This window comes from Heptranchias perlo, chromosome 18, assembly GCF_035084215.1.
Source record: "Heptranchias perlo isolate sHepPer1 chromosome 18, sHepPer1.hap1, whole genome shotgun sequence".
Lineage (NCBI taxonomy): Eukaryota > Metazoa > Chordata > Chondrichthyes > Hexanchiformes > Hexanchidae > Heptranchias > Heptranchias perlo.
Genome location: NC_090342.1, coordinates 7,568,102 through 7,581,355, shown reverse-complemented (window position 1 = coordinate 7,581,355; position 13,254 = coordinate 7,568,102). Strand labels below are relative to the sequence as shown.

At 44.9% G+C, this 13,254-nt stretch overlaps 1 protein-coding gene across 2 annotated transcripts in view; it reads left to right on the top strand.

The window, feature by feature from the left end:
* Positions 1–13,254, top strand: part of kitlga (kit ligand a) — a 98,552-nt gene that overhangs the window by 32,665 nt on the left and 52,633 nt on the right. For both annotated transcript variants that reach the window (XM_067999314.1, XM_067999315.1), the window contains exons 3-5: positions 856–918; positions 4,315–4,473; positions 7,134–7,296. In XM_067999314.1, coding sequence (XP_067855415.1) covers positions 856–918; positions 4,315–4,473; positions 7,134–7,296 — 385 coding nt within the window. The remainder of the gene's footprint in view (positions 1–855; positions 919–4,314; positions 4,474–7,133; positions 7,297–13,254) is intronic.

Here is a 13,254-nt window from a genome sequence, read left to right as displayed (position 1 = left end):
GTGGTTAGAATGTGGAACTTGCTACCACAAGGAATAGTTGAGGCAACTAACATAGACGCATTTAAGGGAAAGCTAGATAAACACATGAAGGAGAAAGGAATAGAAGGATATGCCGATAGGGTTAGATGAAGAGGGATGGGAGGAGGCTTGTGTGGAGTATAAACACCAGCACGGACGCATTGAGCTGAATGGCCTGCTTCTGTGCTTCACATTCTATGTAATTTTATGTAAAGAAGTTTCTCCTGAATTCCCTATTGGATTTATTAGTGACTATCCTATATTTATGACCTAGTTTTGGACTCCCCACAAGTGGAAACATCTTCTCTACGTCTACCCTAACAAACCCCTTCATAATTTTAAAGACCTCGATCAGGTCACCCCTCAGCCTTCTCTGCTTGTAGAGAAAAGAGCCCCAGCCTGTTCAGTCTTTCAAGATCCAGACATCGGGAGCTGTCGCCACCGGCATGGTTCTTAGTGAAATAGAGAAGTAGTTAAAAGTGTAAACAGAAAAATGCTGGAAGTCGGAAAGAGGAAACCGGAAAAGCTGGAAACACAAATCAGGTCAGTCGGCATGTGCGGAGAGAGCAGACAATCGACGTTTGAGACTCCGAGCCTCCATCAAAGAAGAATTCAAGCTGGAAATGTTGACTGTCAGTTCTGTCTGCAGATGCTGACTGACGCTTACTATGTTTCCAGCTTTCTTTCTGTTTAAGTTAAAATGTAATTGTTTTTCTGACAGCCTTAAGTGTGTTCATTTTAAGCGGTTGGCTCCCTAAAAGGGAAACCCCTCCAGCCCACAGTTTATAAAGTGTCGGGTTTTTTTCTCCTCTTAATTTTTCTTTTGTTTTTCTTTAGGTTGGAAACTTGCCAAATGATTATAAAATCCAGATAAAATATATTTCTAAAGTCCCTAATGTGGTATGTATATTCCGATGTATTTTACATGTTGGCCTTAAAACGTTGCACATGTATTCGAATCGTCATGGCTTGTGGGGACGAGAAGTCATGTCTCACATCATAACTCACCAGAGGCCCTTATGAGCATCAGTAAAAAATAAAAATGCTCCCAGTTTTTTCCCCCTGGCCTCCTCCCCTCCTATCCCAACGACGATAAACTCAAGCTTGCTGCTGCTCCATGGTTACGAAGACAGCTTCACTAATTGGCTAACCTACACGTGTACGCGCGACCACAAACTAGGGTTGCCAGCTCTGGTTGGACATATTCCTGCAGGTTTCATCGCATGACCTCCTGCGTCCGACCGCCCCTACCAGTTAAACAGATTACCTCCAATATTTTTATGACTAATAAATGAAAGAGTTCAAAGAAATAAATTGAACAAAAAAACTCTCCCTTTTTTTAATGCCCCTATCATTTTTTCTCCCTGGGTGTTTACCTGCAGCAGTATCCCAGAGGTTAATATTCAATTCCTCGAGACTCCAGGGCAATCCTGGAGAGTTGGCAACCCTAATCCCAAACACTGAATGTTGGGAGGTGATGCAGCCTGGAGCGTGGCATTGGAAAATTTATTAGACTGCAAGAAGAACAAGGCAATATCAACCCTGACGCAAGTTTGTTTTTACACACTGCTCCCTACCTGAAGCATAGGCTGTGATTCTCCATTCGTCAAGGGAACCAGCTTTCCTCTATTTGCTATTGATGTCTTTTTCATGGTCATCATGGTAAGGGGGGGGGAGGCGGGGAGTGGGGAGGGGAGAGTAATTTTAACCTAACTCACCCCGTGGGAGACTAACCCGATTTACCCGCCGCCTGATTTTACTCTCCATCTGACTCAGTTCGGTTAAAATTACCCCCCCAACCCCCTCGATGATTGTTTCTGACGTTCCAACAAATGTATCTTCCCCAACCCCACTGCCCACCACCCCAGCCCAGATTTCGGAGCTCAAGAACCTGGGGCCGAGTTCACACGTGCGCTCGCTGTCGGGCGAAACTGGAACACCACGCCCACCATTTCCCGAAATCCGTGGTCATGGGTCAGGCTCCCCACTGATGGCTGAACAACCCCCTTTTTGAGGTCACTTTAAGACAAGTTTGCCAAGCCTAAATCAGTCGAGTAGTTGTGGGACTTAAAACAGTCCTGAAATTCCAACGGCACAGTTTTTTTTTGAGAGCCAAAGTCTTTGATTTTGAACGATGTTGTGGCATCTCCAGCCCTCAAAATTACTTCAGGGCAAATTTGTAGCTTGTTCATTTGTTCTTGATGTCATTTTGGCTCTAGTTATTCTGGGTAACCATGCACTGGTTTCTGTGGTGTACCCAAGAGTTTAGGACTTGCCAAGTTACTGTCGGTGTAAATCACACAGAGTTGCATTGTCATCGCAGTGGGAGAGCAGGAAGAGCAGGGCAATTTTTAAGGTCAATATTGAATGAGAAACTCAACAACTTAGCTTTGACAGGATATTAATATCCAAATTAACAACCTGAAAGAATTATTTTCTTGAACTACTTAAAGCTTAAGTTTAGTTGCAGCAGAGTTAACCCCCAAACTTAATAGAAAGAACTTGCATTTATATAGCTCCTTTCACGACCTCAGGACGTCCCAAAACATTTACTACACCAACAACAACAACAACTTTCATTTATATAGCGCCTTTAATGTCGTAAAATGTCCCAAGGTGCTTCACAGGAGTGTTGTCAAACAAAATTTGACATCAAGCCACATAAGGAGGTATTAGGACGGGCTTGGTCAAAGAGGTAGGTTTTAAGGAGCGCCTTAAAGGAGGAGAGAGAGGTGGAGAGGTCTAGGGAGGGAATTCCAGAGCTTAGGGCCTAGGCAGCCGAAGGCACGGCCACCAATGGTGGAGCGATTAAAATCAGGGATGTGCAAGAGCCGAGAATTGGAGAAGCGCAGAGATCTCGGAGGGTTGTAGGGCTGGAGGAGGTTACAGAGATAGGGAGGGGGGGGCGAGGCCATGGAGGGATTTGAAAACAAGGATGAGAATTTTAAAATCGAGGCGTTCCCAGAGCCAATGTAGGTTAGCAAATAGTGTCATGGGATCTTTTACATCCACCTGCAAGGGCAGACAGGGCCTTGGTTTAATAACTTATTTGAAAGACAGCACTTCCAAAAGTGCAGCACTCTCTCAGTACTGAAATGTCAGCCTAGATTTTGTGCTCAAGTCTCATGGAGTAAGACTTAAACCCACAACCTTCTGACTCAGAGGCAAGAGTGTTACCCACCGAGCCACTGATGATGACAATTCCCTCTCTGCTCTGGATCGAATATGGAGCTTGACGTCTTCCAGCCATTCAGTGATATTTACGTGGCTTATTATTTTGCACAAACAAAGTAATGATTTTACGTCGTAGTTGCATTTAGCTGTGAGATACGGAAACAAAGAAGCCATTTGTGTGTTAACTGCTCCCAATGGAGTTCCCCAACAACTTCAAAAATAAAACTAGTATACAAAGAACCATCAAATAAAAATACGGTGACACTATTTACATTAAGTGGCTCTGTAACAAAACTCCAGATTGTCTTTTACTTGATCCAAGTAATTAATCTCAGTAAAAGTTGACTGCTAAAGGGTCAGCGGGACATTGCTTGCAACTCACTGATGAATGATACTGGCAATACATTAGTACCCACTCCTTGGACCATTCGTTTCTGTTAATACTTTGTTGGCCTCTCGGAGCACAAGCTTAATTATTCTGAGTCAGCCATGGCTCAGTTGATAGCACTCTTGCCCTCTGAGTTAGGAAGGCTGTGGGTTCAAAGCCCCACTCCTGAGACTTGAGCATGTAATCTAGGCTTGATACTCCAGTGAAGTGCTGCACTGTTGGAGGTGCTGTCTGGCCTCTCAGGTGGACATAAAAGATCCCACGGCCACTATTTTGAAGAAGAGCAGGGGAGTTCTCCCCGGTGTCCTGGTCAATATGTATCCCATCACTAAAACAGATTATCTGGCCATTTATATCATTGTTGTTTGTGGGAACTTGCTGTTCGCAAATTGGCTGCTGCTTTTCCTACCTTACAACAGTGACTACACTTCAAAAATACTTCATTGGCTGTAAAGCTCGTTGGGACGTCCTGAGGTCGTGAAAGGCGCTATAGCAATGCAAGTTCCTTCCTTTCTTTCTTTCCCGCTAGATACTGAAGTGTGCAGTTAGCTGCTTTTATTTAACATTGAGATGGTCTCATCCACAAACAAATCTTATGCATCAGGTGTATAATCACGCCTCCCTCATTGATCTTTGGGGTGATGTATGTTGCGGTTTTGGCTCACCCTGTTGACAACATGTTTGCATTAAGTCTTCTTCACATTGGGTAATTTTGATTTATTTGGTTTGTGCAGACTGATACGTGTTGGCTGCATTTGACAGCGCCTGAAATGTCCGTCAGCTTGGACACCCTTTCAGAAAAGTTTGCGCAGAATTCGTCGAATTATTTAATTATCGAAAATCTCCGCCAGGTTCTGGATGGAATTCTCAAATGTCTGTCCGAAGACGAGAAGGTACAATGCCGGCTGTCTGTCTGTTTTATTTGTGTGTGTGTGTGTGTGTGTGTGTGTGGCATGACAGTGTGTCGTCTTCCACCTGTGGGGAGTCAGCTGATCGCTGTGGATGCGGTCGTATCTCGGGCCTCAGTGGCCCCTGGCGAAGGAGAGGGAGAAATCACCTGAGGTTACTGCTCCCGATTGCTCTTCGAGGAGCTGGATGAAAAAGTGCCCATGTTAGCTGAAGCCGTTATCACCTTGACCTTGCCCCTTCCCCAGGTCACAAGGCATGAAACTCCTCTATTTCTTCACCCATTTTCAGACAGTACAAGAGGCGAGAATACCTGTACACTGACTGGTGTCTCTCGGTCACCAGGAAGGCGGGGGTGGGGGGGGGGGGGTGGAAAATGGACCCGGGTACCCAAACCGTTGGTTTCCTTCCCATTGTTTTTTCCTACTGTCCCGATCTGCCAGTGCCCCTTCAGCCAGATACTGGAAATGCCGATCCAAATACATGAGGCAGCGATGACCGTGTGACGTCGCATGTGACGTCCTGTCGTTAACGCCTCAGTCGTGCTGGGCGCGTAACTTCCACTTGTAAAGGGCAGTGTTGGGCGGCGATGGGAAACGCCAAATGAACAAATAGAAGTCGCTTGATAAACACTTCTTAACGGCTTGAACTCCCCGCCTTCAGCAGATGTAGCAACCCGGTTTATGTCTTCGATGCTGCCTCGGCCCTTTAAGCTGCTGCAGGCGATGGAATCCTGCCCCGGCCATTTCCTGCCTCCACCAGTGATGGGGGTGGGTGGGAAGTCCAAAGTGCAGCCTGGAATATTTGCTGGGGTCGGTACCAGGTCACCGGGGCGGGTAGTAGTCCTAGCCTGCCACACCTTGGCCGACTGTTGAGCAAAAGAGAAGATCTAGGTCTCAACGTTGAGACTGTGCATCGAACTGCTTTTGGCCACAATGCTGAAAGGGTTTGGTGCACGTTTTTGTCCTCAGATCATAGAATCCTAGAATCTTACAGCACAGAAGGAGGCCATTCGGCCCAATGTGCCTGTGCTGACTCTTTGAAGGAACTATCCAATTTAGTCCCACGCCCCAGCTTTTTCCCATATCCCTGTAAATTAGCCCTCTTTAAGTACATGTCCAATTGCCTTTTGAAAGTTCCTGTGGAACCTGCTCCCACCACCCTTTCAGGTAGCGCGTTCCAAATCTTAACAACCCTCTGTGTGAAAAAAATTCTACTAATTTCTCCTCTACTTCTTTTGCAAATTATTTTAAATCTGTTATCTCTAGTTACCGACCCACTTGTTAAAGGAAATGGTTTCTCCCTACTTGCTCTATCAAAACCCCTCATAATTTTGAATACCTCTATTGGGTCTCCCCTTAATCTTCTCCGCTCTAAGGAGAACAATCCAGCTTCTCCATTATCTCCACATAACTGAAGTCCCTCAACCCTGGTATAGTCCAGGTAAATCTCCTCTGCACCCTCTCCAAGGCCTTGACATCCTTCCTAAAGTGCGGTGCCCAGAATTGGACACAATACTCCAGCTGTGGCCTAACCAGCGATTTGTCAAGGTCCAGCATGACTTCCTTGTTTTTGTATTCAATGCCCCTATTTACATAGAATTACATAGAATGTACAGCACAGAAACAGGCCATTCGGCCCAACAGGTCCATGCTGTTGATTTTGCTCCACACGAGCCTCCTCCCTCCCTACTTCATCTAACCCTATCAGCATCTCCTTATGTTCCTTTCTCCCTCATGTACTTATCTAGCTTCCCCTTAAAGGCATCTACGCTACTAGCCTCAACTACTCCTTGTGGTATCGAGTTCCACATTCTAACCACTATTATTCTTAATAGCGTTTCACTTCGGTAGAGGCAACTCCTTTTAATTTCAACCTGTTATATTTCCCCATTCAAACTTATCAGAGATAATTTTTCAAATCAAGTTAAGCTTAAACGGGCAAATTTCCTGAGGCGAGGCCCCCATGGGACTCACTTGACAGGAGTGCAATCAGGCGCAGAGGTAATCGCAGGCGTTTTGCAACACTCCTAAATTTCCAGTCGCTAAACTTATTGACCGGAAAATCAGGAGGGCTGAGCATTAGCCATTCCTCGCCAAGCACGACTTTTGCGATGGGTGGTAGGGTCGCCAACTCTGGTTGGACGTGTATCTGGACGTTTCGTCACATGACCTCCCGCCTCCAACCTGCCCCTTTCGGTCAAATAGCTTTCCCCCCCCCTCCCCCCACCTCATCTCCAATATTTTTATGTCTAATAAACAAAAGTGTTCAAAGAAAGTGAAAAAAAAAACACTTTTTTTAATGCCCCTATGATTCTTTCTCCTGGGTTTTTTTTTTGCTCGCGGTCCTGCCCCAGGAGAATAATCTTTGTTAAGTCCTGGAGACTCCAGGACAATCCTGGAAAGTTGGCAACCCTGCCTGGGAGAGGGCAGTCAGAAAATTCACCCTTAAAATCTCTTCGGGTTGACTTTTTCTTTGGTCGCACGTTGGTTGTCCCCGTTATCGTCCCTTCACAACTTGTAAATGGATCTTGACCAAGTGGCAATGAAGCAGCCTCATAAATCACATCTAATTAAGTGAATGCTGGATCCCGGGGGCACCCCCCTGCTGACCAATTAACTTTATCAACGTTGCCTTTTTTTTTTAGGACTACTTGGAAGAATCGGAGTTCGACTGTGAAAAATCCGATCTGGAGCCGAAACAGTACTTTAATTACTTCAATGAAATCATTAGTGCATTCCAGTCAGCAGAGGGTAACAATCCGTGTGACTCTGAGGCAGTCTGCAAGGTGATAGAGCCGCCGGACGCAGGTAGAGTTCAAGATGTTCCATTAGCACCGTTGACTTTCTGTAACCCTTAACGTGAGGTTCAGCACAAGACGTTGTGGGGGGAGACCGCAGCAAAGATTGATTTTTTTTTTTGCTGGCCTAAAGCATTTAATGTTACTCTGACTTTATTTTTTCAACAGGTGGTGTGTTAACCGCGTTCAGTTCTGGGCACCGCACCTCAGGAGGGATATAATGACCTTGGAAGGGGTGCGGCACAGATTCACCAGATTGACCAGGCTAAAAGGGTTATATTCTGAGCACAGGTTGCTTAGACTAGGCTTGTATTCCCTTGAGTGTAGAAGATTAAGGAGTGAGCTCATTGAGGTGTTTAAGATGGTTAAACAGGTTGGATAGAGCAAACCTATTTCCTCTGGTGGGAGAAGCCCAGAACAAGGGGTCATAACCTTAAAATTAGAGTTAGGCTTTTCGGGGGTGATGCCAGGAAGCACTTCTTCACACAAAGGGGAGTGGAAATCTGGAACTCTCTCCCCCAAAAAGCTGTTGAGGCTGGGGGTCAATTGAAAATTTCAAAACTGAGATTGATAGATTTTTGTTAGGCAAAGGTATTAAGGGTTACGGAACCAAAGCCGGTAGATGGAGTTAAGATACAGGTCAGTCATGAACTAATTGACTGGTGGAACAGGCTCGAGGGGCTGAGTGGCCTATTCCTGTTCCCGGTCAAGTAACGAGAGATAACCAAAGGTACGTTTACATTGCAAGGTTCGCGTTGATGCGAAGTGGGTCTCAATCCAGTTCACTCCAGCCCAGCCAGACTGCGTGCTACGGGCCCAGCCAGACTGCGTGCTACGGGCCCAGCCAGACTGCGTGCTACGGGCCCAGCCAGACTGCGTGCTACGGGCCCAGCCAGACTGCGTGCTACGGGCCCAGCCTATCAGGCTGCATCTAACACCGTAACTGCAGCATTGGTTGTTACCAAGAGAAACAGCCTCGCACCGACACTATGGATTGATGCTGAATCGATGTTTCCTATAAAGGCTGAACCTAGTATCTCGTGTTTAGTGTTTCAGATGTTAAAAGGGTAGATTTTCAACATGCCGCCCTGGTGTTACAGATCACAAGCCCGTCATAGAAATTGCCTGATTCCATTCAATGCGAATGTAAATCGAATGGTTTCTATAACGGGAGGCAGATCCACAATGTTAGTTTTACGTTGAAAATCTACGGCTACGTTTGTAATGTGGACACAGAGGAACCTCATTAATGATCAGTTAAGGAGAAATATGTGATTGAATCTATGTGAAGTCCTCAACTTAAGAATATTCAATGTTGAAACATTATGATTGATTTTGGTAACCTTGACAGCTTATTTCATAAACATCCTGGATCAATTTGCACTCAACAAGGCTGCCTGAAGTCTTGTTTGATCTAATAATACCTATTAAGGGTTAAAGTGGTTACAGTCGTTACAACAGTGGTTTATAATAGCTTTAATGGTTAGTTGCAGTTAGCTGTGATATGAGACAAAGTTGGATTGATACCCAATTGATGTTTCCTATAAAGGCTGAACCAAGTATCCTGTGTTTAGTGTTTCAAATGTTAAAAGGGTTCGATAGGTTAGATACAGAGAAACTATTTCCTCTGGTGGGGGAATCAAGAACGAGGGGACATAATGTTAAAATTAGAGCTCGGCCGTTCAGGTATGAAATCAGGGAAGGGTAATAGAAATCTGGAATTCTCTCCCCTGAAAGGCTGTGGTTGCTGAGAGTCAGTTGGAGCTTTCAAGGCTGAAATCGATAGATTTTTGTTAGCTAAGGGCATCAAGGGATTATGGAGCTAAGGCGGGTAAAAGGAGCTGAGGTACAGGTCAGCCATGATCTAATTGAATGACTGAATAGGCTCGAAGGGCTGAACGGCCTCCTCCTGTGTTCCTAATGTTCTTTTAAATTTGTTATATCTCGGAACTAGAAAATTGGATGCTCAGAGTTGATTTGCAGATTGGTTAGTACGAAACTAGCAGCTGCACAAAAACTGTAAGCGTATATATTAGCACAAAGCCGACTAAGTGGCCTCGTATTCCTGCAGAAGTCATCCCCAGCTCGTCAGTATGATGCAGGCAAGGTCCTTTTTTTCTTTCTTTGACTCTGTTCATTTTTTTAAAAAAATTTGGTTGGCTTTGAACACATGGGTGAGGAGGTCTCTCGGTGTGGGCGTGCGACAGGAGAAGTGAAACTTTCTAATGGAAGCCTGCCAGCTGCAAGTTCAGAGAAAGGAATGTGCAGACGGTGAGACTGCCTTCTGAGGAAAGGCAGAAAGACAAATTAATCTGCGTCTAGCCTTCACACACATTGAGCTAAAGGGCATTACCTTCCCCTGTGAAAGAAAGAAAGGACAAACTAAGCGTTTATATAACACTTTTCACATCTTGTCCCAAAGAGCGACACAGCCAGTGAATTGCTTTTTGAATTGTAGCCACTGTTGCTTTGTAGGTAAACACAACAGCCAATTCACACTTAACACGGCCCGACAAACAGCATTGAGATGAATGGCTGGTCATTCTGCTTTGTTGGTGTTGAATTATGAATTTTGGCCAGTACATCTGGAGAACTATCTTTCCTTCTTTGAAACCGTGACCGTGGGATCTTTTATACCCACCTAAACAGAGGCTTGACGTCTCATTTGAAAAAACGGCACCTCCGACAGCGCAACGGACCCTCAGTACTGCACTGGGAGCATCAGCCCAGATTACGTGCTCATGTCCTGGAGTGGGGACTTGAACCTAATAACCTTCTGACTCCGAGACAAGAATGCTACCTACTGAGCTGAGCTTCATACATACTATTATTATTAATGGTAATTATAATCAGGGGTCATTCCGTGGTCAACCACTCACAAAGGGCACTGGTCAGAAAACCACTAGCTCCCTGTGTTTGATTTGTGGTCCATTTAAATTAACAAACAGATAAGTGGTGGTCTTGGAAATGTTGGCGTGATCATGGGCAGACGGATCCAGGGAGGTTGAAACCGGTCACAACTCGCTGACCTGGAGCTGGTCAAGCTTCCACTAGGTTTGTGATGGTAGCGTCTGTAAAGAGGGGCCACTTCTGACGGACTTCATTTGTTGAAGTGATTTTTTTTTGTATCGAAAACAACAACAACTTGTCCATCAAATCTCCTCTTGACAACGTGTTCAAAATCATGAATGTTTTTGACAGAGTAAATAAGGAGAAACTGTTTTCAGTGGCAGAAGGGTCGGTAACCAGAGGACACAGATTTAAGGTGGTCGGTAAAAGAGCCAGAGGCGACATGAGGAAACATTTTTTACTCAGTGAGTTGTAATGATCTGGAATGCGCTGTCTGAAAGGTTGGCGGAAGGAGGTTCAATAGTAACTTTCAAAAGGGAATTGGATAAATACTTGAAGGGAAAAAATTTATAGGGCTATGGGGAAAGAGCAGGGGAATGGGACTAATTGGATAGCTCTTTCAAAGAGCCGGCACGGGTACAGTGGGCCGAATGGCCTCATTCTGTGCTGTATCTGCCATGATACTATGAACTTGCATTTATAAAGCACGTTTAACGTAGTAAGACATCCCAAGGCACTTCACAGGAGCATAATGAAACAAAATTTGACACCAAGCCACATAAGGAGATATTAGAACAGGTGAGAATAGGTTGTAAGGAGCGTCTTAAAAGAGGATAGAGAGGTAGGGAGGCGAAGAGATTTATGGAGGGAATTCCAGAGCTTAGGGCCTAGGCAACTGAAGACACGGCCGCCAATGGTGGAGCGATTAAAAATGGGGATGCGCACGAGACAAGAATTGGAGGAGCGCAGAGATCTCGGAGGGCTGTATGGCTGGAGGAGGTTACAGAGATAGGAAGGGGGCGAGGGCACGGAGGGATTTGAAAACAAGGATGAGAGTTTTAAAATCGAAGCATTGCCAGACCGGGAGCCAGTGTATCCTATTGTATTACCAAATATCAAACCACAGTACCTCATCTGAACTGTCCTGTGGAAAGTATTTTTTAAAAGGACAGATGTTGCATGACTTCACCCTCTGAACGGAGATTACTTTAGGAAACAAAAATCTATTTTGGCCTCCCATATGTCAAACCCAGTACTGAAAGCAAGTACAGAATTTATCGGAATTTTTCTTAACAACTGCATTTTATCATTCCTGCTTGTTTAAACAGACTCTTGCTAGTTATTCAACTATTCCAGATGTTTATCCAAGTGGGGATAATTGTCCACCAGTAAACGATTCTGTTTTGAGTATAATCCAGGACAGGCTGGAAGTTCTTACATGGTAGCACATTGAATTTACAGCACAGAAACAGGCCATTCAGCCCCAACTGGTCTATGCTGGCATTTATGCTCCACAAGAGCCTCCTCCCACACCTCTTCATCTAACCCAATCAGCATATCCTCAGTGCTGCATTGGAGTTTAGAAATACCAGTTATATCGTCCACCACTTATAGAGGGCGAATCACTAATGTGCTCACTATAAGTAGTGGGGACAGTGCTTAAATTAGGGCGGGGGGGGTGGGGTTCGATGTCTGCACTTTCCTAACCCAATTATTCTAGATCACTTTGTGTGTCTGCTGTATTGGTGCCTTGTGGAATCTGTCTGGGCCTGTGCAATGGGTAGCTAACGTAATTTATAATTATAGACACCAATGGTGCAGTGGGAGGTTCTGACTGATTGATGAGGCTGAGTTCTAGATAAGCCAGTTTGTGGGGGGATCCAGTTGAATTACAATTGTTTATTTGTTAACTGGTCCCTAGTGACAAGCAAATGTTCCTTGATAAAACCCGTCAGGGTCTATCATTTCTTTTTTTTAGTTCTGAGGAGTATTCTCTACTGGTGACTCCTGGAAGTTTAAGTACCTTCTGATATTATTCCACCTACTTCTATGATGTGAACCATTATACTGGAACCGGAGCTGCATCAAAACGGTCTGCATGCTGGTGCCAAGAATACACCGTAACAAACATTACCAATGCCGGCTAGTACAGGCATGAGCTAGATTACCGCACGCAGTGGTCTTGCAATCTTTTCACTTCACACCAGGGGGTAGATTTTCACTCCGCGTTCCTCCAATTCTGGTCTCTTGCACATCCCCCACTTCCTTCACCCCACCTTTGGCGGCCGTGCCTTCAGCCGTCTAGGCCCTAAGTTCTGGAATTCCATCCCTAAACCTCTCCGCCTCTCTCTCCTCCTTTTAAGATGCTGCTTAAAACCTACCTCTTTTGACCAAGCATTTGGTCACCTGTCCTAATGTCGTCTCCTTTGGCTCGGAGTCAAATATTGTCCGATAACGCTCCTGTGAAGCACTTTAGGACATCTTACTACGTTAAAGACGCTGTATAAATGCCAGTATAAATGTTGTTGTTTGACGGTGTAAAACGAGTGACAGTGAAATCGGCAGCTTGTTTCACATCTCTTCTAATTTTTATTTCAACGGAAATAAAAAATGGGGAGAAATGTGAAACGTGCTCCTGATCCGCTATCACCCATCGCACAAAGTCAAAATCTAACCCTTAGGTTTTCTCAATAGCGGCACAGATTACAGGAGTAACAAATTAATGTTAATTTATACAAACCATCGGTTAGGTTACAGCTGGAGGACTGTGTGCAATTTTAGACACAGACACTATAGACGGGGCAATTTAACCCTTGTAGCCCCAGTATCATTCTGATGCAACTTAACAACATTATTAAGGAGACATTATCGGAAAATCCTCTAGGATAACTTTGAAAGACTTTCTATTGAAACAGTTAAGTTAAATCCATTCAGCTTGCTTTCCTTACACAGTTTGAATAAAGACATAAGAAAGCACGGAATGGGATAAGGCCTGTCAGCCTATCAATCCCACTCCGTCCACAAATCACATCGTGGGCTCTGCTCCACCTATTCCATCTCTCGATAAAGGGTTCTACATAAACACTTCCTTATCACCAAAGTCAATCAAGCAAGCAGG